Source organism: Rhyacophila brunnea, unplaced genomic scaffold (assembly GCF_057557595.1).
Source record: "Rhyacophila brunnea isolate RB1 unplaced genomic scaffold, BYU_Rbru_1.0 scaffold_2, whole genome shotgun sequence".
Taxonomy (NCBI): domain Eukaryota; kingdom Metazoa; phylum Arthropoda; class Insecta; order Trichoptera; family Rhyacophilidae; genus Rhyacophila; species Rhyacophila brunnea.
In genome coordinates, this window is record NW_028232859.1 from 55,816,067 (window position 1) to 55,843,670 (window position 27,604).

At 34.0% G+C, this 27,604-nt stretch overlaps 3 protein-coding genes across 9 annotated transcripts in view; 2 read left to right on the plus strand and 1 right to left on the minus strand.

Annotated features, from left to right (window-relative positions):
- Nucleotides 1-22,354, plus strand: part of LOC147072555 (uncharacterized) — a 130,100-nt gene extending 107,746 nt beyond the window's left edge. For both annotated transcript variants that reach the window (XM_085946943.1, XM_085946944.1), the window contains one exon: nucleotides 22,271-22,354. The gene's annotated coding sequence lies outside the window, so the exon portion shown is untranslated. The remainder of the gene's footprint in view (nucleotides 1-22,270) is intronic.
- The window catches only part of LOC147072556 (uncharacterized), a 135,355-nt gene that overhangs the window by 102,882 nt on the left and 4,869 nt on the right, over nucleotides 1-27,604 (minus strand). The gene's annotated exons all lie outside the window — the stretch shown is intronic.
- On the plus strand, nucleotides 664-26,825 carry CycE (cyclin E). Of its 4 annotated transcripts, none has more exons than XM_085946946.1 (9): nucleotides 664-969; nucleotides 1,693-1,750; nucleotides 5,193-5,262; nucleotides 6,539-6,837; nucleotides 8,105-8,303; nucleotides 14,441-14,552; nucleotides 19,084-19,515; nucleotides 19,936-20,213; nucleotides 23,701-26,825. In XM_085946946.1, the coding sequence occupies exons 2-9, from the start codon at nucleotides 1,737-1,739 to the stop codon at nucleotides 23,845-23,847; spliced, it is 1,551 nt and encodes a 516-aa protein (XP_085803072.1). In that variant the 5' UTR covers nucleotides 664-969; nucleotides 1,693-1,736; the 3' UTR covers nucleotides 23,848-26,825. The 4 variants fall into 4 exon arrangements, with proteins under 4 accessions (XP_085803072.1, XP_085803074.1, XP_085803075.1 ...); XM_085946948.1 differs by having other exon boundaries at nucleotides 664-759; XM_085946947.1 differs by lacking the exon at nucleotides 664-969 and adding an exon at nucleotides 1,248-1,332.

Here is a 27,604-nt window from a genome sequence, read left to right on the forward strand (position 1 = left end):
TTATTAACAAAGGGGCCAATGACTGGTTTAGTATAAAAATATATATCCGTAAACATGACTGGCTTGGGCATATGAGTTATCGGTATTCAAATCCAAACAATAAAATATAATGTTGTTTGTAATATAAACAATCGTAAATGTCTTCAAATATTAATTTGACCAATCTGACGTTCAATAATACCTAGGTATCTCAAAATTATTGCTAAGAAGATTGTTTAGTATAAAGTTTATCTTATAAAAATCTAATTTTACTTCCATAATCTATTGTAAATGTATAGTTCTTCTGTTCGCTTTAACTATCATAAGTGTTTAATGGTTAATAAATTGGAAATCACAGTTTATCTGATCACAAAAAAATTATCCCAGTATACATTAATTTCATTCTATCTCAAATATACTGTATAATATTACGATAATAATTAGCAAAAAAGTTAAATTTTAAGTTTTATGAAAATGACGAAAATAATTTTGAATTAGCCGGCAAAGCAGAGTCAGCTGGAAGCTAGCAGCTGTGAAATGATTGCGATTTGTCGGCCATATTCCCTCCATGAAATTGACCAATCACAACTAAGTTTAAGTCAAGTTTATCCCTACTCCTTCCATTGTCAATAGAATAGCAGTGGAAAAAGGAAATATACCTGAAATTAGCAGAAAACCGTTCTGCAGCTTCGCCGTTCAACGCAACATTCACGCGCGAAATTATCTTGTACGGCTTGGGTGCTGAGATTTTTAACTGACTTGTGCCTAGTGATTTTACTGGTAATTTATTAATCTTTCGTTGAGGAAATCCATTTTTATAATAGCTAAATGTGTTGATGCTTAGCATTTGGCTTCAGCCGGTGTTAGTTTTCCCAGTTCGGTGCTTTGATCAAATTTTGATTTCGTGCCCCTGTAGAATGAGATGTTTCGTGAATGAAAAAGCATCGAATCTTGAAATAAATGTGATTCGAGATTAAATGATGTCTTAAGGTAAATATAAAGTGTTCAATGTTTTAATTAGAAATGGGATACTTAATATTCCCGAAAAAAACGTAGCGCGGTAACGCCGAATGATACCATTCATTACAGGGTGTGCGGAATACACCACGGTTTTGGTATCAACCAGAGGTTTTAAAGATCGTTATTATCATTTCTGTGTATCGTATTTAATGTCAAATTTAATAAGTAGTAAAGTGTTAAAAAAATGTTAAAAATTATGATTAGTTCCATAAAGTTATCACCCCAATGAGCTACGTGTCTAATGGCGTTGCATCAATTTCGCGCGCCTTTTCGCCTTTAATGTCAAGTTCCTAGTCCAATTCTCGGTGGATTATCTGGTTTTATTGAGTACTAGTATGTATTTTATTTACTGTACGACCGTTTTTACCGACTAATTGTCTTAAAATGTCGTAATTCTAAACTGGGCTGTAATATTCCGGCGCCAAAATTATACGTCGAGGTGTCACACGCGTATCAATTTACGTATGACTTTTCCACCATAATTTTAGTGCTCATTACGGTCATCATTTAAATATAATTCCGTGTAAGAATTTCGAGATAATATTGAAGTGTTCACTGAGGTGGTCAGTTTCTTTGGTGTAATGGGGTTTATTCGAGATAACCCTCGAAATTCCACCTGACGCCATTGCTAGTTCAACCGAATTGAAAATTGATAAGCATCCCTAATAACCTGAATTCATCGCATGTTTTCAGGTTTTTCAACGCTCCGTTTCGTCAAGTTGGTGATCCATTGGAAGATGGCTAAATCTGGGTTAGTTATTGTACATTTTCCTTCTAAAACTCGTGTGTGGGTGGAGATTTAAGTGTGCTTTACTTGACAGATCCATATCCTGGACATAGTCGCTCTATGGATGTGAAAACGATGTGTACGATTGTGGTGGTTCATCCTACAGCAATTGATAATCCCAGTTTTGCCATTATTAGCTTCTAATCCTCAAGTTAACCACTTTTCATAACCATGTGCCGTTGTAAATGTTAACCGCACGACGTTGCCTTTGGAATTAATGGATGTTTTTATAAGCTGTTCTTTTAATTTGTGTAATATGCCAGCATGTATGTACGGATTATGTCTATCGATTGATGCATTACAATTCAGATATCATAAACCACAGTGGTCACGATAAATTTTCATAGGTTACCTATGTATCGCTACAGGCGATTCAGAGATTGCATTTTCAACGTAGAGCGGGGCCGTGTAATAAAGGTGAGTGAGTATCTTGAACATCTTCATATTAAGCTCCTACTGCATCAAGATGTGTACAAATCAACCCACTGCTTGGAGCCTCTGTAGGATTCCACGATTAGGCATTTTCTATGGTCTGTCGTTATAGGTGATTTATGTTGTATGGAAAATTCATACTATTTATCACGTGTTATAAAACATTTCTAGTTTTTAAATCTCTCACTTTCCCGACTTGAAATAAATTCTTTGTGTGAAATATTCCTGTCTAGTCATACTATTCAATAAACATTTTCCTACAGACCTACAAATTTATCCGGAGAATGAGATGGGGGAGCCACTGTTGAAAACTACCCAATCACGACTGCCAAAATCTGACATTCGAATGACGTTTTTCAATATGGCGTCCTATGGTACCTAGTTCATAGTTCCATTTTTGGTTATTCTCCAGATAAGTTTGTAGGTCTGTACTAATGATATCTTGGGAACACTGTAATTTTAATCAACTACCAATATGAGAAAAATGTAATAATACACTAGTCACTCCTATAGCTTATTAATTAATATCTATGGTTTTGGTTTTATTATCATTTCTTTGATTGCTATCAGCATTTGTTTTTGTAGATTGATGGGTCCAAATAATTAGATGATATTCTTGGAGAACTATTATTCTGTTCATTGATCGAAGAGTGTGCTATACGTAACATTTATCAAGTTATTAATTCATTCAGGGCCTAGCCATAATGAAAGACAGGATTACTCTTTAAAGCATTACTCTTATTACTATAATCTTCTATGCGAATTCCTATATTTACTATTTTATCAAAGAAGGTTGGTACATATCGATTTTTAATCGGCAGAACAACGTAAGCGACACTTTTTGGTAAATTGCGTTTTAAACGGAGAACTGTTCAATATCACCTAGCGCGTAAGTGATAAAAATATTACAGCGCGATCTCATTCGCGTGACATTTTTTTAGGGTCTGTGCCTTTTAGCGTTTTAACTTGTTACCGCATTATGAAGTAGAGCAAAACAACGTAACGGACGTTATTTGATAGTGTAAGCTACGGTACGGTTTATTCGGTGGTCCTTCTGGTAGTGAGTTGTGCGAAAACCGATATGAGACGAAAGCACGCGCCGTCCAGTAAAACAGGCTGAGATAAAATAAACCTGGTAATAGAGTTTATTAAACAATAATTACCCGCCGTTCCATCTCACTACTGTCGGAATAATCTACGAAGAATAGTACCTTCTGGTAGATTTTCGAAATGTTCAAAATGTATATAAAATTTATACTGAAAATTTAGATTCTTTGAATGAATCCACTAATGTTGTAGAGTCGGAATATTTTCAGAAACGTATTTAATAGACAGTAAGTTCAACTTGGGTTTTGATCTACCAAAAAAGATAATAGTGTTCTTTTTGCGAGAAAGTAAAAAATATGTCTGGTGACGAGAGACTTTGGCTAATTGAAACGGATACTTCACTCAGAAATGTCACCTTCCGTAAAGGATAAATGCAAGGAGATGTTCCTTAATGATCTCGCCAAAAGTAAAAATCACTATGACGTTTTGTGCGCAAGTTTTGACCTCGAGAAGGTGCTAAACACTCCCCACGGTGATGAAACCGTAAATTTATATTATAGTCGAAAATACGCATCGATACTATAATGAAAGTAGTCCACGAAGGTGGAACAAATAATGGATACTGCTTTTTTTGGGGTGAAACTGATGGTAAGCGTGGCAGTAATGAGATCTCCGCAATCATGCACAAATCTTTGGACTGGATTGACAAAGCGGGAAAAAACCAAGGATTTATTATACTGTGATTGGTCAGAATAAGAACCGAGCAACACTGGCTGGCTATGCTGTCTTATTTTATGAAAAATTCAACTTTCATTGAATTGATAGAAATACATTTTTTATTACCAGGTCGTACTGAATTGATAGAAATACATTTTCTATTACCAGGTCGTACTACAATGCCGGTCGATTCCATTCATGCGACAATAATTGAGTCATTTATATTCAGAGTAGTTTGGGCGCTATCGGAATGACCCACCATCATTTCCAACGCTAGGTCATCATGTCATATGCAGAATTCCGTAACTGGAAATCTTTCGCTGCTACTTGTATTCCTTCAAAGTTCAAAATTAAATTTGGTGAATTACGAAAGGCATAATTTAAAAAACTTACCAAATATTGTACCTACTCTGGTGACAGTAGGACTAAACTGTTAGACCTAGAAAATGTCATCAGATCCCGATCAAGGCCAGTGGGAAAGCCACGCACACGATGGGGTTTCAACATTACAAAAGATGCCAACCAGCTGCTAAAAATCATGAATGGGAAAAGACGTGCGGAGGACCGTTCCGGCTGGAGGACGGCGGTGGATGAGGCCAGGGCTCGATTTGAGCTGTAGCGCCATTGAAGAAGAAGTATTATAATTTCAGTATAAGCAGTAACCAATTATTATTAACCACATTAACAGAATTCATTTTTGGAACTAATTACGGAAGTAATTTAAAAAAAACCTCTAAAATTTATAAATTGTCGCTTACGTTGTTCTGCCGATTATGGCTCGATATACTTAAGCCTCAATGTCATTGAGCTACTTTATAAGCTGCTTGTTGGCGAATTTAAAAGCGGGCGAGTCAGCTAGTGCGATTGTGATGATCACATACAAAACTTTCCACTCACTCAGAAGCCAACAAGCTAGCGAGTTGAAACTGTCATTTTTGGTACTATTTTGACAGGACGTATTGAGTAGCTCGTTTTTTACCGGAAGTTCGCTACTATCGCCGGCCGTGGTCCAAAAGGCTTGTCCGTTTAAGTTCAGGAGCACCAACCAATATTTTGTGTTTTTGGAATCCAATGACTTCTATTCATACATATTTTCTGAAAATTTAGCTCGATAATCGTGCACCACATAATTGAAAAATACTCAATCTTGAGATTCCCAATAATATGCTTTCTATCGTTGTATAGTTAATATCATGTTTTGTCATTGCAGGGCTCAAATGGATGAGCAGGTCAAGAAATCAGTCTCTCTGAAGCGGAGACGTACTTCTGATGATGACGATGTGAGTAAATTTAGCTCACATTCGATTTTTACATTTTTTTGAAAAGTTCACCTGAAAGTAAGACACATTTTTTTAACGAATTGTAATATATTATTTATTTTCCTTATACCCATAAGTAAACTTATTTTATTGATATATCATTTAGGATACACAGCAGCCACGGCACAGCACCCATCTGAAGACATGGTCACGGCAGGGCAAAAAAAATTAATGTTGTTTTTTCAATGTGTGTTTGATCCAGTGTAAGATTTTATATTTATATTATATATATGAGACAGTAGGGTCTATATAAGGTATTTGCAAATATGGGCATCATAAGAGGCAGTGTCAAATTTCAAACCTTGCTTTATTCTTGCTTTATTCTCTAGTTCTGACTGGCTGTTATATACACTTATTTTTTTTGGTTTTTCTCTCTAACGACAGCTTTTATTAATTATGGCGCAATTTCTATTTATGGCTCAATTTTTCGATATACAGACAAAAAATATATTCATTTATTTTGGAAATTAAAATATTTGGACCGGTGGCGGGACAATAATAAGTCATGAATACCTGCATCGTAAAATTTGACAAATGTCACAATATGATATGAACTACTCAGCTACGGCAGCTAACCTTGGAAGATTTGTCAAAAGCGTTATTTCTAACAAAAGATTGACATCCTAGACTGAAATCTTTAATGTGAGACATGGCGGCGGCACTCGTGTTGTATCTTGTCTATGGTTTTCGATTTCGAAGTATTGTAAATACTGAAACGCGAGAGGAGGGGATCTAGTTCTCCAAGTAAAGATTTCGCACTGTACTTCATACTATTGATCCTAATAAGAGGCCGCATTTATTTTGAAAATGGAACACATTGGTAATTTTGAATTAAATAAAATGATAATTTTTATTTCAAAATCGGAACAGATCTTTTAGAAACTGTATGGATTTTTATGGAAACAAATAATTAGTTACAGACCTACAAACTTATCTGGAGAATGGTCAAAAATGGAACTACGAGCTACCATAGGACGCCATATTGAAAAACGTCATCCTAATGTCAGATTTTCTCAACTCATTCTCCAGATATGTTTGTAGGTCTGTACACGGCATTTTGATTTATGGTCAACTTTGAATGTATTGCGGCCATAAAACCAGGTTTTAGTGTAATAACATTTTGTTTTTCTGCAATCTCCTTTAATGCCCGTTTGAATGAGTGGGTAAGTTATTGCCAATAGTTCTAGTAGCATTTCGATTGTTATATGGAAATCAATATGCATTTGAATATTTTTAGGACGTTGAAAACATAATGCCTCCCGAGAAGCAAGCGGCGACGGGGTTGGGCATCGGCCGTCTGGATTCGGAGGGCACTCGTTCCCTCGGAAGTTCGTCTCCTCTGCAATCCACCAGCGAAGATGACATCGATTTTGCAAACCTGGCGCACGCGGAATGTGATGAAGCCACCGACACACTTTATTCCGATGACAATTCTATAGCTTCGCAGTATCCACAACAGAGTTCTTATAATGTTTTGAGCCCGTTGGAAAATGTTTTGAACGGTGCGGCTACTTCTCAACTAAAAAGAAAACATAGGTAAGTTTTAGTATGAGTTTTTATATTTCTTTAAAACTATTTCTCTAATAAACTATTCCATTACATTTATTGATCAAACACAAAAAATCAGCAGGTTTTGAGACTCAGGATAACAAACATCTAATAAGAATAAAAATATAAATATATTTTTTCCAATATTTGTTTATCCAATCTTCTGGTTTTTTATGCATGTTTTTACACAATATCCATATCGTAAAAACATTTAACTACCTATTGATTTAGCTATTTTCAGGGCTTCAAACCGTTATTTTTTTCCGTTTCGGTTTTCGTTCAAATATTATATCGGATTGATTCCGGGTTTCGTTCTGAAAAAATTAACAGTTTTTCCTGTTTTCTGTTCAGCTCTGAGTGATTAATTTTTAGATATTTTAGAAATTTATTTTCTACCATAATTTAAAACATTTTATGGTACTTGTATGATGAAACCAATGGTTATGCTACACCGCACGGCCGTAGCCATAAATTTTTAAAATAACATAAATTATGAGAATTATGTTGGAATGCGTCAAACTATCATGGATGATTTCTTTGCGCCTTCAATTTGACATATATTTCAAATGAAAAACAACAGTATATTTATTTCATATACATATGTATTATTATGCTTGTCGAAATGGTGTTTTCATCAATGTCTAACGCCGACAACTGAAAGAGGGGAGTAAGATCATGTTAACATGCATGGTTGAAAGTGTATCGAACCGAAAAAACCAGTATTTTTTTTAGTTCGGTTCTGGTTTTTGTTTCGACAAAAATAACGGTTTTTCGGTTTTCGATTCAGTTCTGGTTCGAAGCTCTGGCTATTTTGTTTGAAATTGGATTGATAACATTATATTATAAAGTATTACAATATACTGGAATTAAGTAGTCTTGGGGCGAGAGCAATTCCCATTTGCAAGACTCCTCCCATATTCATCAGTGACACTTGGCGAAGCAAAGACCCCTGATGTCTATCTGCATGAAAATTTTTCATGCGTTTGATTGTAATTTTAATAGTAAAGTCTTGACTAAATTCGGTTATACATATTCAGCAATATGAATGAAGCTTCTGAACAGTGAGCTAAATTGGTAAAACTAAAAAATCATCAGAATATCTTAAAACTACAGTGAAAATACTTTTTTAAAAGAAAAGCTGATGATTTAGTCATGATTGAACAAAGAAAAATTTTTGAGGACAGGAAATGGTGAAGTAGTTTGGATCAATACTTCTATTGTTTCTTTAGAAACTCAAATTGTGATTTTTTTTCAGTAAATCAAATGGTCATGCTACCCCTAGAAAAAGAAAATGTCCATTTCCGAGCATCTCGTGGGGGGACAACGCAGATGTGTGGCAAAAGATGTGCGATGGAGATGCGGTTTGCGCCAATTGGAAATCACATAACCTCTTCGAACTTCACTCAGGTTTGCAGATGCGGATGCGAGCTATACTCTTGGATTGGCTCAATGAGGTTACTTTTCATTGTTTCTACAACTACAATTTTTTATTCAATACTGAATACACATAAGATTAAGAATGTTGGATTCTGTATAACAATAATTACAAGATAAAAAGAACTTTTTATAACGTTTTTAAATTTTCTGTTGAATCATATAAACTTGACTTGACTAGCTTAAACGATCAAAAAAAAATGTATTTGATAGAAATAATACTGAAATGTCATTTTGACACTCATATTGATTTCCATAGTAACACACGTATATATTAATAATTTCCTAGCAAAAGGAGTGGATTCCAACCAACAAGAATCCTAGTGGATTGGATTACAGATTTCTTCCGAAATAACTTTTCATACAAAACAGAATTAACTGAAAATGAATTTAATTCTACTTAACGATGGGTAAAAGTATTAAAAAAATGCATTGGCATTGTGTTCTGATATATTCTAAAAGTTTCAAATGTCTAGCTAGTCGGGAAGTTAATTAAAAATCGATTGCAAGATTTGTACCGGACAAATAAGAATACGACCTAATGAAAATGTTGTAAAAAAGACATCATTTTGAAAAATCTCAGAAACAGCTTTTAGAAAAAAATCTTAGAAAAAGGTTGAGCTGAGCTTTTCAGTCATACTTGGTCCAACATTTTATTATTTAGTTTTGAGTATTTCTGAAATTCTTCAAAATATTTTTTTTCTCGGAATATTCAACTATCCAATATAACTTCAGTATTTATAATCTGATTATCTGTCGATATCTCTTCTTTTAAACAGTCAGAATCTGTATGAATCAATGTATTTAGTTAGAGTCAGCATTTGAGTTATTTTGTATTCATTGTTTTATAAAATACTTAATTAACATTGGTTTGATCAAACTGTGTATTTCAAGTGACACTACAGTCCATTCAGGGCCTTGGGCTCTATTTACCGAGAGCTTACCGTGGAGAAACGTCAGATTTTTCAAGTCTATACCTGAAACCATCCAAACGCCACTTTTTGAGCATAGAGAACCATAGCAAAACCGCTATTATAAGCATAAACAGTAAGTACGGTCACAGAGGACAATGAACAATTAACTTTGCTTTAATTTTTTTTTGTTAGCTACATACGATTTATTTTTTATATATTTTATTATATTATTTATTGAAACTTCAAACACTATTTTTTTTATTTTTATCTCTTATATTAAGCTAGAAATTTGATTTTGATTGGCCGTCAAGTCTTTGCACCAAACATTTTTTTTTCATATTTTTTAAATGCATTCCTTTGAGTAATTTAATTGCATGATTTTTCATGTATTTTTATTGTTTGCATTTAAATTACGCGAAAAATTAGCATTTTTCTATTTTCACTAAGCACCCCGTCAAAACATCCCGAACCAAAACAACCGCATCCATTTGGAAGGTCTAGTCAAAAGAGTCTCGCAAATTAGCCAATAAGGTGTAATGCCGGGTCCACACTGGCAACAAGTCGCGCGACAACCTCGCTAATTGCTTAAGAAATTTTACGATAATTATCATACTTATCGTAAAATTTAACGAGGTTGTCGCGCGACATGTTGCCAGTGTGAACCCGGCATAATGCTCACAAAATATTTCAGTTTTCGCGTAATTTAAATGGAAAAACAATAAAAAAATAGATGAAAAATCATGTATCAACATCATGTATTTAAAAAACATCAATTATCAAATCAGTGTGAGCCGTTTTATCGAGGCTGTATTGACCGGGCCAATTGTTTGTGGATGCGAAATGTTTTCGTGGGGCTAATAAACTGATGCCAGCTTTATTTATTATATATTTAAATGAATACGGGTAAGGAATACTGACTATGGATATATCTTATAAAAACAATCACTATGTAATCAAAGAGTAAATAAAAGCCATCCAAGCCATTTTCACTCGTATTTCTTATTTTATTGATTAAATTTGAGTGTGAATTATCTGAAAAAATAACAATATCGTTTAGTTAACACGGCTAATTTTATATAAATATGGTTATCTATAATGTTATTTTGAACAATGTTCCTTATTTTCGCATGTTTAGAGCGTTTTATACGAAGGATTAAGCACGAGTGTCAAAGGTTACATTATATTTATTTCAATATTATGAAATGCATTGGCAAACTCTATTACGCTATACTGATTTTTGAAAACGGCGAATTTTAATAATTTTAAATGTTTGAAGTTTATTCATTGTAAATGATTTTTATATTTGTACTTATTGTCTATGCTCAAAAAGTGGTGTTTAGATATAGACTCGAAAAATCTGACGTTTCTCCCGGGTGATCTCTCGTAAAATAGAGCCCACAATTGTCCTCTAGGCAACTTTGTCCCCAGGTCTCTTATCAGTGTTTCTGCATCTCTCGTAATGTTCATGCAAACGCAACTAAAAGTCACGGATGCTTTTGAGTTTCACATGCTTCCCCGGTAGAGGCGCTAGTTTGTCGCTGCGGCTGGCGGTCGTCTATTTTAATTTTGACATATCGAAAACAGATTGAATGTTATAATGTAATGTCGTAATAGTTTTAGGTTATTTTCTTGTTTACATAATTAACTTGAGCTGTCATGTGAGGATAGACGAAAATATAATGCAAACTCTTAGGCCTACCGCGCATGAACGATTTCCTATCGTACGGTCAACAATCGAGGAGTTGTAACCATCGTATTGCAATGCAACCCCGCGCATGGACGATCAAGCGAACGGCCGAATTGAAAATCTGTGTTCAGACACAAAATTTTACACCGATTCGAACCGGCCGGGGTCCCATTGGCAATGCTTTTAAATGAGAGCCCGCACATGACAAGTCATGGCCGGCCGAGAGTGCACTCAAACATGCTCGCACAAGTGACGCGGTCGTATGTAGCGCACGCATACATCGAACCATCACATTTGACTTGACAGTTCATCGATGCGTACCTATTGGCTTTGCATGCGCGTACCAGTCCCATTTTTCAGTTTCTTTCTTCATAAATTAATAATATATACACCCACATTTTAAAACAGTTTGATAATCTATACAAAACCTCTATATATTATATAATATAAGCTCTACAAAATCCATTTTGACGTTTCTTATATTGCGTCCGCCATTTTTCGGTGCGGAAGCATATCTTCAGTGCGCGCGCATTGCCTCCGATCTATATCACGCCATGCGCGCTCAAACATACTGGCCGGTAATAATTTGGATCATGCGCGAGCAAACCAACGATTGTCCGAATGCTACCGGCCGGTTATGTAATCGTCCATGCGCGGTAGGCCTTACCCGACCATAAATATCCGCCCAGTATTTTCGTTGCATTATTGGATACCATTCATAGCACTATGCTTACTTTTGGAGCTATAAGCATATTTGCTATATTATACTGCTTAGTTCAAAAATTGCCTTTCAGACTGGTCGCATCTAATAACATGAGCGTGTCTTGAACATAGCGTTGGAGCGGACCCTTTTTTGAGTTGCTCCGCTCCGGGACCTAATACTTGCTCCGTCTCCGCTCCGGGGAAAAAGTTTTAATAAGTATTATATCGACTGTGCTTAGGAAAAAGGGCGTAACCTTGATTTTTCGAAAAGTGCTTTTATTAGATATTAACAATGTATACAACTAAATACACGTTCTGTGAAAAGGAAGTAAGCCGCAAATGCCGATTTATTATCTAAATTCAGGTTTTAATTGAGTTTTAATTAAGTTTTAATCCAAGGAAAAAACCATTTACCCTCAATTTTAATGGTTTTTTTGTAATAACTTCTTTAATTATTAGTAGATCGAAAAGATATTACACCAAATCATCAATCATCATGCACCCAATGTCTGTGACTATTTTTTTTATTAATATTGAACCAAAATCATTCAAAAAACGTTTTTTGCCTCCTGTAAAATTTGTTCAGTGGGTTACGCCCTTTTTCCTAAACACAGTCGATATGTATACAAATATTAAAAAAATAAGTAGTGTTAAAATAATCGTCGTTTTTATTATTGATTCTATTAATTTCAAAATTCCGACAACAAATCGTCTCTCATTATTTGCCTCTTCTGTCAAAAAAGTGAGGTTATTTATCACTCAGCAGTGTTGACATATTTCAAATAATTCCAGTGTTGCAAAGTATCAAAATATACTATTTTCATTGGATTTTAGGACGAAAACTTAAAAATAAAAAAAAACATCCGGAGCAGTGGAGCACTACAAATTTTCGGTGCTCCGGGTAAAATCCCATGCTCCAGTGTTCTGTGCTCCTGCTCCGAGCTCCGCTCCAACGCTCTGGTCCTGAAGATATAAAGTAATTTGGAATTATATTACTAGTACTGCTCATTTTTAGTATGGGTGTATCATTTTATTCATATCTTATTTTTCATTAAAAAATTATGGATTTTGATGCAGATAGATATATAATAAATACAGAAAAGAGGAGGGCGATTTGGGGTGTGTCATCTGGGGGAAGAGGTTGTTGGACTGGTTGGTGGTGAAGAAAAAATACGATACCTATATGTAAGGCACTGATATTTTGTATGTCCATCTCGAGACAGTGCGATACTGACTAGTTTTTCGTGTGTGGTTGGTTGCCCTATTGGGCTTCCATTTTTTGGTTGGTGGAGACCGGTTGACGGTACATTAGGGGCCTTAACCGCAAGAGAATTTTGTTTTTAAATACTTAGATAGCTTTTTCTTGGTTCTCCACAAGCTTCAGGTTTCACACCCGTGGCACTAGTGGTTTCAGTCACATTGTATAGCTGGAATTTTGTTTTCTTGGACACCTGTTTGAATTCGAATAGAATCTTCAATGCGATGAACGCTTTAATACATACAGTAAAACCTCGTTAGTAAGAACAGTGATAATTCGAAATTCTCCGTAATTCGAAATTTTCGCGAAAAAAAAAGTCCCTTGAACATTATTTTTATATAAAAATACCTTTAATTCGAATTTCGTAATTCGAAATGATTTCAGAGTCCTGGCATATAAGAATATTCAATAAATCGTAATAAAGTACACTATTTCATGAGCCAGTCAATTATCAAATTGTGAAAACATCAAAAATTACTTATTTTATGAAGGTAATTAAAATAATCCTGACATTTTATGACCCATTGACACACACAGCGGTATGTCATCAGAGGCACAACTGCACTCCACTCGATGGAAAAACAATAACTCACTGTTTCAGGGCTGTAGGTATTTAATTGTTGATGGTTTATTGGATTTTCACAGTTTTATAAGAGAACCAATGCCAAACAATTGTGTTGACAAATTGGAAAAATAAAAAATATTTCGTATTTTTCTATAATTCTAGAATGGTATCTTCACATGGTATTTGCACAGATTTTAATTTGAAAGAATTGTATCGGAAATTTAGTAAGCACATCTATGATCAGAAACGAAATTAATGAAAATCAGAAAAAAAAAATTCAAAATTTAAATATTTTCCCCCCATACATTTATATTTTGTAATTCGAAATTTTTTTCGATTTTCGGTCCCATGGAATTTGTATTAACGAGGTTTTACTGTATACAGTCGAACTTGGTTATTCCAAGGAAGATGGGACCGACTGAATTTGCTCGTTATAAGCATTACTCATTATATCAGAGAATGGGTATTTTTAAATGAGCAACACAAAAGTTGCAATTCAAACAAAACTAGACAATTAGAATTTTTCCCAAAACAAGCATGGCATTCATAAACTACAAAAGAAGTTGTTTATAGTAATGAATGCTGGTAGGTACCTACTGACTTCAGCTTGGATTTTTTACATGAAATTTCAACCATTTGCGTGGATACTTTCTCTCAATGTTGTCGGCGTAAACACCAATTAGGTACTTAGACACATAACTGTCATAAACGTAATCTGATCCCGGCGGCATTGGTCTATGGTCAGATGTTTTTGCTTAGGGCCGAAAATGTTTTTAAACGATTGACACATTTAACAGTTTTAAGAAAATTTTTGACAGTATTTTTGCTCGATATATCCGATAAGTATGTCGTTATAAAAGTGAATAAATGTATGGAGAAAATAATAAACTAAAATGTCAACGAATGTTTCCTCATTACATCCAAGATCTCTCTATGTCCGTGATCGTATTAACCGAGTTCGACTGTATAGTATTCCATCTGTCTATTACATAGCAATAGTCTCATTTTGCATTATAATTTATGTTTTGCAGGTTGCTGAAGTTTACAAAATGCATCGGGAGACATATCATCTGACTGTTAATTATATTGATAGATTTTTATCAAACACAAGAGACATTTTCAAAGGACGTCTTCAACTGATCGGTAAGTTTGAATCTTGTAGCTTTAATTATGTTCAAATTTCTAGATAAACTTGACACCGGTTGCACCAAGGTCTGAACAAAATCTTAGTATAAATGCAAATTTCGAAATTGTTGTCAATTTTAATCCCCAAGAATCATTTTCAAACTAAAATTTTATTATAAATCACATTATTCATTATTTCGTAATTCAAAATGAAATTTTGTCTTGACAAGTTTGTAAAATAAACACCTGATTGCTAATACGCCTCATTAACTTTATTATACCCATTGAAAAATAAATATTTTAGAGTTCCTACACTTGATGTCATTGTTTACATCCCTTTACTTTCGAACGTTCAACAATCTAACACATTTTGTGGAACCAATTATGTGTGAAAGTCGAGGGCCGTCTTTATTTATTTTGTTTTAACCTCATTAATAAGAACACTGATAATTCAAAATTCCTGTGAAGAAAAAAAGTCATGTGAAGATTATTTTCGTATTAAACCATCCCTTCAACTCAAATTTCATAATATAAAATAATATCAAGAGTCCTGATATATGAAAATTTTCTATAAATCGAAATGAACTTTTTTTAAACATAAATTGCTTGTTTTATTAATGTAATAAAAATAATCTGGACATTTTATGACCATTGTCACCCACAGTGGTATGCCACCAGTGGCATAACTCCACTCAAAGGAAAAACAATAACCCACATCTTTCAGGGCTGTATTTAATTGTTTATTGTATTTTCACATAGTTTTATTTGCCAACCAGTTGTGTTGACAATTGCAAACAAAAAAATCTTTTCGTATTTTTTATAATAATTCTAGCTCAATACAAGATGGTAAATACCTACCTACATTACTTGGTACCTTCAAGTATCGGAAATTTGACAGGCACAGCTATGATCGGAAACAAAATGAATGATGAATCAATTTCTTTTTCAAAATTTTAGTATTTTTATACCCCCCTCGTAATTCAAAATTTTTGAAGTTATACTCTTTAGGCGCATTTGGGAAGTTGCGCGCGCAGATGTTACGCATTAATTTGGCATGGGACGGAAGTTTTTCCCGTCGATGCAACATAATTTATTTTGCGCGGCGACTTTCGGTGTTCTAAATGCTGGAGGTTTGTAATTTTCAGCTGTGATATTGAGGGCTGCGGCTTGGGCCGGTTGGGTAAAGACTGAATGTTGCAACTTTTATTATGATTATTCATTTTTCATTTCGGTCTCAAGCGTACATGCGCATACGCATAGACGTTCAATACAACCAAGTAAACAGCACGTGTTGTAAACATAACCAATAGTGTGTCATAATAATATATATGTTTATTAACAAATTTCTGGAGACTAACATTCTACAGTTAAACCTCGTTAATAAGAACACGGATAATTCGAAATTCGCCGTAATTCGAATTTTTCGGTCTTTCGGTAGGCCTATGATCGTAAATGATATTAATGAAAATTAAAAATTCTTTTTTTTCAAAATTTTAATATTTTCCCTCCATACATTTTATAATTTGTAATTAGAATTTTTTTCGATTTTCGGTCCCATGGAATTCGTATTAACGAGATTTTACTGTATTTATACACTTCATAACACAAAAATACATATTTTTACAGTTTAGGATATTTGTCATATTGTATCCCATGTCAATTTATTTATTAGCGGTTTATAATAATTGAAAACAAACATTTACCAACAACATTTATAAAAAACATTTACAAACAAACAACACAAACATTTCATCACAAAAGCTAATATCACGTTTCAGTTAAACCATTAAATAGGATATGTTTTACTTTTGATTTGTAATAAATTGTCGTTAATGAAAATAGTTGTACAGTCATCTGTTTAACCTCTTGCGTCCTGAGGTACACATATGTGGACGTTATTTAAATATTTTTTAGTAATGATTTGAATGGATACTTGAACCGCATTTGACTACAGTGGTATAGATAGTATATTTTTCTACCACTAGAGCAAAACACTAGCCTATGTAGTTTTAAAATAAATTGTTATTTTGACTTTGAAGTTATGGGCATTTGCACAAGACAAAAATGGCGGCTAAAAAGTCAACTCTGACAAGTAAGTGCTTTTAATTAAATATTAATATTTATTTATATTAAAAACCAATGATGTATTTAGTTTCACAATGAATCATAGTAATATTCCGTATACTTTAAATTATCTTTACACTTTTGTAAAATATTATATCATAGTTTCAAAATTCGGTACACACATGAGTAACTCAGGTCTAGAGTGATATATTTTGACATTAGTATATCTGATTTATTGAGGTTATGTTTTTTGTTTACATTTAGACGAATCCTTGAATAGCCAGCATATTGGTGATATTTTGAATGATAATGATGTCGAAGTTGGTGGAGGATATAACCCTGACGACAGTAATGATGTTCACATTCATCTCCTGGGCCCAGATGATGACTTTATTCTGGAGAACCAGTGAACTTTACTCACTGCTAGAGGCTGAGATACATCCTTCAAAATCACAATCCAGGATCCTATCCTGGCTTATGAAACCATAAGGTATCAATGCTCATATTATATTACTTTATCATTTAGTCATAAATATCAAACTTATCATTTTATTAGGCAAGTGCATGCACTGCTAAAAAATCAATTAAGTACCAATTAAATTGATACAGTTTGTGATGAAAGGGCTTTGTGATCTCCATATTGAGGATTCGATGGACAGAATAATTAATATACTTAATATACCTAGTGATTAATACTATTGGCCATTAGTATTTATATTCCTGGTGTTGAATACTTAATAAATAGGAATAAATGTATCGATTAATTCATAGTATTGTATTTTCTATTGTTTCAGTACGCTGAGCCTAATAAGACGAATGATGCTGAGCTGAAGAGTTCAGTTCATGGCCATATATGGTTTATTGGGTGCTGGACTCCAATTGCTCTATAAATTATTCTCCATGTGGGGAAGTGAATCCTACCTATCTGATGAAGATACGATACAATCTCAATGCAACGCTGTGATGTTACTTTGGCTTCCCAACAACTCTCCTTGTACGTCTACACATATGACTTTTTTACCAGCTTCAACCTCACCGATTCGTTATTTCAGGCCAATACGTGTTATGATTCAAAGAAGACGAAGAACGATATGCATCACTCAGTCAGCTGTTGTAAAATACTGATTACAAGTCGATGAGCCGCATTAATCTTCACAGTGGTGTGTTTGCCTTCACAGGACATCAAGCATGTAAACTGTGAGGATCTTTGACCACTGTGGACATGGACTTGTTGGACATGGACATGAAATTGTTTGCTCATTGTACATGCAAACTTATAGGAAAGAAAATATTCACTGTGATTGGAATACTTCATAGTCATGGAAAATCAGACTTGCAAACCCTACGATTTGGTATGAAAGTCACTTAGCCATCAGTATCATCATCGATACAAGGTCATCCAAGAAACTCTTCACCATTAGCTTCAATAACACACTGAGTAAACACAGATCTACTTCTACAGCAAAGAATGGTTGTCCCTAAACCTATTCCCTGAAGTGCGCTAATTAATGTGTAGTATTTTAGGGTTTTGACCGTTAATGTACTATATTTTTAATCTAAATAAATATAATTTTCCAATCACCATTATATTATTATGATTATTGTATTATTTTTCTAATAAAATTGTATCATTATATGGATATCACATTGTTTTTGTTTCATTTCATTGTTTGTACTGTATCCAATATTGTACTCTATTGTGACCTGAGATGCACACACGTGCACGTAGTGGATTTTAGTTAATATATAGTAAAAAAAATATTTTAATTTTTTTTTGTGATCTTAATAATATTTATGGAACAGTAAAATGCACAAATATTTTTTCTCATGACTGGTTCTATCTCGGGTCTCAAGAGGTTATGCAAAGATGGTCGAAATAGCGGTTTGCTAAATTTTTCAAATACAGGTTTTGAGATTTTTTTTTGTTTTGGTATTTTTTGTTTTGTTACGCCAAAGAAGTATAACTTCTAACGCGCATACATAAGTACACACACCGATTTTTGATTTTCTGTCTAGTGGAATTCGTATTAACGAGATTTTATTGTAAAGGCAATACATTTTCATTTTGTCACTTCGAATTTGGACTGACTAATCGCTTCTTTCACATTTTTACACTCAGTCTACTGGGCATGAATATGTAGTATGTACTTATTTTTCCCAAGTTAAAAATATCAATGACGTAGTTGTTGCATGATGCTAAATCACGTCTATCAAATTTATTATGTGTGACATAATGTTGATAAGATCAGTTTGAAGGGCTGCAGCCAGCATGATCAGCATCATGGTCGTTCTGGCTCCACTACACCACTGCTCATAATTGCAGTTATTTAATTATATTAATACGCCCAGAAATCGCCGCCACATATAACCGAACAATCTGTATATCTTTTTAGTATTATTTCTTAGAGCGTCGCGTCGCAGGTTGATTCACTTCAAATATAGACTCTCGGATATTGTAAAATATGTAATTTTCCTTACTTTACAGGTATAACATGTTTATTCATCGCCGCGAAGGTAGAGGAAGTGTATCCACCGAAAATCGGTGAGTTTGCTTATGTAACGGACGGCGCCTGCACGCCTGAAGAGATCACTAATGAAGAAATAATCATCCTGACTGTTCTGAAGTGGAACACCACCCCTCTGACCATCAACCGTTGGCTGAATGTGTACATGCAGTTGAATGGCATCCGAGAGTACAAGAATGCCAATGGTCCTCGGGAGGATAGCGCAGCGGCAGCGGAGATGCGGAAGTACACATTCATTTTCCCGCAGTACTCGTCTCTGGACTTTGTGATGTGCGGTCAGCTGGTTGACTTGGCTGTGCTGGACGTTGAGGTGAATGCCTTCTCCAACAGTTTGGTGGCTGCCGCCGCCCTCGCCCATATTTTCTCGAAGGTCATTGCCATGCGAGTATCCAGTGAGTATTTACTATGTGTTTTGCAATTGCAAGTGAAGATATCTTTGATTAATTTAGATATTTTTACTGTTCACGATGAATTTTACAATGGTTGTTATTATGATTGGTTGATAATCGGAAAATATCTGTAATAATCAAACACGTTAATTTCACTGTTTATTTTTAATTTAATTCATTGAAATGTTCGTATATGACTTGTGCATTGTTTATGTTCACTTCAAAATATCAAATTGTTTATGGTCCTGTCAAAAAGTAGAACGGTAATAACCTTTTTAATTTAATATTTTTAAAGTGGGCACTTTCTGATTGGTCTCTTGTAAATGACAGTGGTTCACGATTGCATCATGTTGATGCGATATTAATAAATTATTGGGAGGGTATAAAATAATCAACATTGACTAAAAGATCTCTGCTTTTTAGGTTACACGTGGGAAGAAATGGCACCTTGTTACGACTGGTTGTCACCTTTCGCCGAGGTGTTGTCTGAATCGGCAGAGGAGAGGATAAATGATGCAGCGGGGGGAGATGCAGAGGAGAGGGAGAGGGAAAGGGAGAGGGAAAGGGAGAGAGTATTGCGGGTGGTTCCCGACTGCGGACTAGACTTTGTAACGGACGGCGGCCTCTCACGTATCTGTCCCAACATTAACTCGGACCAGAACCACAGGATTCAGATGCACAATATCTGCCTTACCCTCTTCGTGAGTATATGTTTCCGTTTTGATTGTTGATATGAATAACTATAGGGTGGTGGTATCTCTAAATTGTACATAAAACATTTCACCATGTCACAGTTCGCCATGGGCTTTCTATCGGAAAGAGATGACCGTATACTATACGGTCTCCAATTTTATTAAATTCAATATGAACATTAATTCAATTTTCATAGCTGATTTTGGCAAAATTCAAGAATGAAAACCTAACCTAACCTAACAAATAATCCAGTATATTGGCTATAGTACTCTCTCAGTAATCCGTCACCCCAAAAACAAGACAAGTGTCCAATTAGTGAAAGCGGCAGATTATTGTCCATACATACAAAATATGGTAAAAATTAAAACGGGCATATTTCATAAAAAAAATTTTTTTTTTTTGAGAAATTTGTACTAGCAAATTACCCCAAGTTCACACGGCGCTCCGTTTTTGACGAATCGTAATTAATCACGATTCATGAAAAACGAATATGATGTTCACACAGTTTCATTTTCAACCGGATCGTGATTATATGCGATCCGTCAAAAACGAATGTGATAATGTATTCTATTAGCTGTTAGAGTGCACGAAGAGTCCAGTGTTTATACCAGTGGCGAAGACTCCATACTAAGCGATTATTTGAAGCCTACCTTAAGAAAAATATTTTTTAATTCCATGTTGACTTATTTATACAATCACTTGATTATATATTCTATAAAATAATTTATTTTGCCAACGAGAGATGCCGTTTGCGTAGGAATGTATTACACAGTAATTACAAAACAATCTGCAAAGGTTTTAAAAAATATACCACAGCGCCGCGCCATCTGCCTTGACGTAAATAACGGTCAGATTATGTTTCAAATAATTCTCAATTTTTTTCATATGGACTTTACGTCACATAACACCCCGCCCAGTCTATCAAATTGTTTGAACTAAGGTAAGCTCTGATCGCAGAGCCTAAAACCGTTTTAGATCAAACGAGAGTGAGCTGATGCGTCTTCACCCCCATTCGCAGTCTGAATACAGCGGTCTTTCTATTGTATTTAATAAAATATTAATAAATGGTCTTTTTTTTATATAAATAAAAAGAACTTATTTTAACTTATTTAAAGAAATAATTTTTGATGTGTAAAAATGTTTAAAAAAAATACCTAATTTAAACTGATGGCTTAATTTTATGTCGTCAGTGAGTTTTTGAAGTTTCATTTAATTAGCGTGTCGTTGTAGTAATCAATCATCAGTTCATTAGTAGTAATATCGTATTATCTTCTTATTTCTCGTATGTATACCTGACAAGTGTGTTCTTTTTATCAGATCTCCACATCCTAACTCTTTCCAAAAGTTATCCTTCGCCACTTGTTTATACATAGTATATTAGTATATGATTTATACTACATTTCAACAAGATAAACGTGAATACTCTCATGATTTTGTATTGTTATCATTGCCGTTCCCATTGGAGGAAAACCAGTAGACACTGGGTGCATCCACTTGTGAGACAACGACCTCATGCAGGAACGTTTCGAATACTAATGAGCCAGTTACGGCAAAACGAGTCTAAATTTTTAATTATTTTCGGATGTCCATAGCAACTTTCCATGATCTTTTTCAAAGATTGGAAAATGATTTGAGAATTCGCACACGACGAAAGACGAATCGCAAAAAAACAGTTTGTCAAAAAAATGAATATGTAGTGTGACTCGGATCATAATATATCTCCATATGTTTCCAACGACGGATATGTCTTTTTACCTTATTCCGCATTCGTGATATGTTGACACAACCGAATGTGGCGTTCAGATGGATTCGTCATTTTTTACGATCCGTAAAGCCGTAGGCGTGTGTTAACTCGCTCGTAGGAGTTCTTAAGCCACTTACAAAAAATAACGATTCGTTATGAATCTGATCCTGGAAAAAAGACGAATCGTCGCCGTGTGAACAGGGGCCGTTACGGTTTTATTTATAATCAAAATCAAGTATTTACTAATTTACAGTAAAACTTCATTAATAAGAACATGGATAATTTGAAATTCGCCGTAATTCGAAATTTTCACAAAAAAAGTCCCTTGAACATTATTTTCATAAATAAAACCATACCTTTAATTCGAATTTCGTAATTCGAAATGATTTCAGAGTCCTGGCATACAAAAATATTCAATAAATCGTGATAAAGACAAGTACACTATTTCAGATTTTTCTTAAAACTTCATAAATTACTTATTTTAAGAAAGTAATATAAATAATCCTGGCATTTTATGACCCATTAACATACACGGAATCGGACATCGTAGAATATAATACAATACATAGACTTGTCAAGTTTATATGATTCAACAGAAAATTTAAAAACGTGGTATATAAAAAGTTCTTTTTATCTTTTAACTATATAAACTAAGTTTATTAACTAAATATTAAACAGTAAATCACTTGACACAACCAGTTGTTCAGTGAGGCAGATATTCTTGAATGGCTTAGGATTCCTGGCTTTCCCTATGACCAAAAGCTTCAGTTTGTGTGTCCCGGTTGCATTGGAGCACGGCATAATTGTGATGCGCTCCTTGGGCACTTTCCTCCCTGGTACATCACTTTCTTCGCGATGAACGTACATTTATGAAGGAGAAGTTTCCAAAATAAATCGGTCTCATCTGCATTGTATACTTGTACACTTGTATACTTGTACGTTGGTTGACTACTGAATTTAACAATCGAATACCGGCGAATTATAGAGCTTGATTTCGTGCTTTCAACTAGTAAAAATAACGGTGGATTGTAGTAGTTGTCGGATAATCGAGTGGTGGATTACTGAGTAACTGACAAAATTTGTTTGCTGCTGGCTTCCTGTAAAGTCTGAACCGACAAGCACCGTGTTTTATATAGACATGAATTTTATGTCAGTACTATACGACCCAAAGAGGTTGGACGGTCTTTAATATACGGCCATATATTTCCAATACAACATTTCACGGTGAAGTGTGATACGACGAACTGTATACGTACAAATATCCGGATACGGTCATTTATATAATATATAACAACTCCGATACAACATTTCACGGTGAAGTGTGATACGTGATGCAAACTGCATACGTACAAGTTTCCGGACACGGTGATACAGAACCTATTTGAAAGAAGGGCCAATTTATCCCTTTCTAATTTTTCAAGGGCAGCAGTGGGTAAAAGTGTTAAAAAATAATGATAACTAGACAAGAAATAAATTTTGTTATTTTAAATTTTATAGTCATTATTTGATAATCAGCTACTCTAATCATTTTCCACTCTGCATTACATACATATTATGTATTCTATAACCCTGCAACTCTAGCCTAACATAATAACACTTCACTCCAAAATCAAAAAATAAAAAAATTCCCGAAACCCAACTCTAGTCAGAATGGCCACGATATGCAGTTTTTTTTATAACATGTTTGGTGACCCACCCTATATTTGCACACATAATATTTTATGATCGATTTTTTGATTTTTTACATATAGGATAAAGCTCAGGAAATAATGGCAGCCGAAAAACTAGCCTCACAACAGAGGACGCCGACCACGTCGTCAGCGGGGGTTCGTCCCTGCCCGCCCATTACACCCCCACACAGCAATCACAAGGCGACAGCGGAGACCCCGCACCAATGACTGACCCCCGCTGTGCTCCTCTGTTTTATCCTCCTCTTCACGTGGCTACTTAAACCCATCACCAGACACATGCGGTGAATGCACCATTTTTGGAGGGTATACAATATGTACCTGTGACGTGTTTGTGCCATTATACAAAATACTATCAATAATATAATTGTGATGGCATGTCCTAAATGCGTGTGAAATGAAATCTCTTGTGGAAAACAATGACTGATCTCAATTGATTGCACACCTGTATATATGTATTTAAAAGAATTTGACGAGACATAAGGAGGCAAATTGGAAACACTGGTTTGTTGGGATTTTTGACTGAACCGAGTCGTGTTGAAAGAGACGATTGTGGGAGCTGTGCAAAAACTGACATGTATATTTTATTATGTCTTATCTTGAAAGAAGATATTGCTTTATTTTTGTATGTTTATAAAATGGTGTATAGTTTTATTACATTGTGTACAGATTGACAAACTTGACCCAAACTTTGTAGTGATAAGTCGACAAATTATTTTGTGTTCATTTCTATTTTATTTATCTTTACATAATACTTAAACATTATTTAATTATCGCACCCTGGGGGCTTATTTCAGCAGGTGCGTTTACTCGTGGCCAAAAATTAAAATATGTGGAGCCGATGAATAGCAATTGCTTTAATGTGAGTTACAGCGTCAAATATGTATTGAATGTTCCTTTAAAAACCTAAAAGTCAATCCCGTGTTTGACACGTAAATCTCGGAAGCTAATATTTGTAAGCGGTAAAATAACAGCTTTCATAAAGTTATGCTCTATTTCATATCTTTGCCATAATTCATCAATTGTTTATCAAATCGTTAATATCTGAAATATTATCAAATATATCATTAATTTGGGCGTTGATGGTTTCAGCAATTACACGGAAATGCTGTGAAATACCAAAATATCTTTCATTCAGTACATTCTCGAATTTGATAGAATGAAAATCATAGCCTAGCCTTACCCGAACTAACCTAATGTCACCTAACCTCACCTGACATACCTTAACTCGAAATAACTACCTAACCCAACCTAACCTAACAACTGCAACAGTGAAAGTTAGTGGATAAAACCCGAAACAGATTGTTATTATGTCAGGTGAGTTCACATGAAAAGTCTGCAGTGTCGTCAGTATTTAATCTTTTCCACGCGGACGGTACACCTGTTGTACACTAATTAATCAATATAATTAGCATGTTATTTAAATGCGGTAATTAAATAGTAATTAAATGTTCCGCGGTCAACAAGTTAAATATTTCAGAACAACATTGATGTCTCCTCAAGCGTGTCACATCCATACCACCCCACCAACCTCAAGTGTGATAAAACATTCTTTTATTTTTTAGTAAATTTACACACTTTTAACTCACATGATCTCATGTGTCTTTGTTCTTAGCGGTCTGTTTGTGATTAAAAATAGACTAGATTTTAATTGTAAAAGTCAGAGAACATGATATTGTATACAATTGCTTTATTTCTGATTATCAACATTGAAAATTGGAAGAGAGCTATTTTAGATGACGGATAATGTTTTTGTAGGTTGGTTTTTATTTTTGAATGTTCTGGTGGACGTCATAGCAATCTGTTTCTGGTCTAGATTGGTCACATTGAAACAGTGAAAGCCTGAGATACATTGGTATTTGGTGAAATTTCATATATATACCATTTGTGTTTGGAGATTAACCGTTCTGAAGTGAAATAGCCATGAATAAAGTAATGAGTTAATTGAAATTCTGATATCATTGTGTCAATTTAGGTTTAGATGGTTTTCCTGGTTTTAAAGTAAAATAATGATAAATGTTGCTACTGTTAGCATGAATAAAATTTAAATTAATATTCCAGCAAAATCACTTGTATTTACATTTTACCAATATGCAATAATGTCGAATCCGTTGAGTGTTGACGCACCTACCTGAATAAGCCTGCGGTGCAAATAGTAATACGCCCTAACCAAAGAGAGCTTCAGGAATCTGGCCCGGTTTTAACTGTGCGTTTTTTCTATTTAAAAGAAGTCTTAACTACTGTGTTTGCTAAATTTCAAGAGCATGTTCACTGTTCACGCTTAAATGGACAGATATAGCACCAACAGGAAATTGAAAACTACTAAATATTATGTTCCAAGTGAGAATTCGATTATGTATATTATATTGAGTGTATTTTAGTACATATAAGATAATTCATCGTAATATATTAATCTTGCGTATTATATAGTCCGATGGCATTTATGGGTAAGTATGTTTCGTCAATATATGCGAGGAGAAAAATAAAATAAATCTGCCAAGCGTTTTAAATAAAAATGCATATTTTTGGTGAATGCCATAATCTTTCTCTTTGTTCAACAATGAATAATTGTTTGTCATTCAAGGAAGATTTCAGTAGTATGTATTTATTTTTAAATATCTATGTTTTTAGAGCATGATTAATTATATTGTAAAATATCTGTATGATTCCTTCTTAACAACCTTCTGTAATACTAGTACATTCGAAACAAATCCTGCCACCTGTTACACGACATTACCTATCACACAAAATTAATAAAAGAAATATAGGTATGTAACCTAAATACATCTGAAGTTTTGGTTGAAGTTTTTGATCAGAATGTGCTAAATATTTTTTTTTTGTCGATTGGCGAAATGTGGGTCATAAAAAACAATGATGTGAATTTAAATTTGTCGGTTGGTGGCATTAATTTATTGAATGAAGGGGTTGTTTAAAATTATTACTACGAAACTGATTAAATGACCTATCTATATGTACTCCCTTTTACTATAAACTGGACAGGAAGGAACCAATCCATACTTAACAAAACAAATTAAATGCACGCAAAGATAAGGAATTTATTTTTAATACAAAATATATTATAATGTATTGTTTTTGCATGTTTTTCATGTGCAAAAATTTAAAAGTGTCCTTTGTAGTTTCCTTCTGCAAAATTTGGTAATATTCAATATTCTGCTTTGCTGCAACTGTATAGTGAAAAAAAAATCACAAGATTCTTTGTATTGTTCATTAGTTCAAATGTAATTATTGTTATACATCTATCAGATTGTGCCTTATTTCAAAATATGTACAGTATGTATAAATAAAATTGTGAGAGTGCAATGAGTAGAATAATTATTCATTGCTGTAGTAATAATTCTAATATTTAATATAATGTGTATCTTAATTATATTATTATTTATTTCTTCTGTAGGATAGGACATGTTTTATTATTACATTTAAACATTTTTAGATTTGCAGTTGTGTGGTCATTCATATTATGTGAAATAGTCTAGGTTTATATGGAAAAAGGTACGTGTTTTTAGGGTTGAGATATAATTTGATGTATCAATATTTCAGATCATCTAATTGTAGTGCATTTGCCAGGCTATTAATTAGATTAACTAATGGGATAACAAGTCAAATATTGCTGTGATAAAGCAAAAATAACGTCAGTTTCTCATCTGAAAATAAATTTCCAATATTTTTCTAGGAACTGGTAAAGTTAATTTAATAATATTGTTGTTAGTTTCATTTCTCTGACCAGTTGACATGACGTACAAAATTATCTCTTTACAAAAAAAAAAAAACCTATATTTAATTACATATGTGTAGGGAAAATAGATGGTGATTTTATGGGAAGATAGAAAAAAATTAAAATTTAGTGTCTTCGAGGTGTGGGCTAAAACTTTTATCGGTTTCTGAATTTAATTATGAAGTATATTATAATAATTATAATGTAATAAATTGTTTTTTGGAGACCTCTGTA

Excerpts from the sequence above, each read along its gene's own strand:
- CycE (XM_085946946.1), top strand. Across the intron at positions 5,263-6,538 it reads GTACTTCTGATGATGACGAT|GACGTTGAAAACATAATGCC; the intron begins GTGAGTAAATTT and ends GAATATTTTTAG. Across the intron at positions 19,516-19,935 it reads CATTGCCATGCGAGTATCCA|GTTACACGTGGGAAGAAATG; the intron begins GTGAGTATTTAC and ends TCTGCTTTTTAG.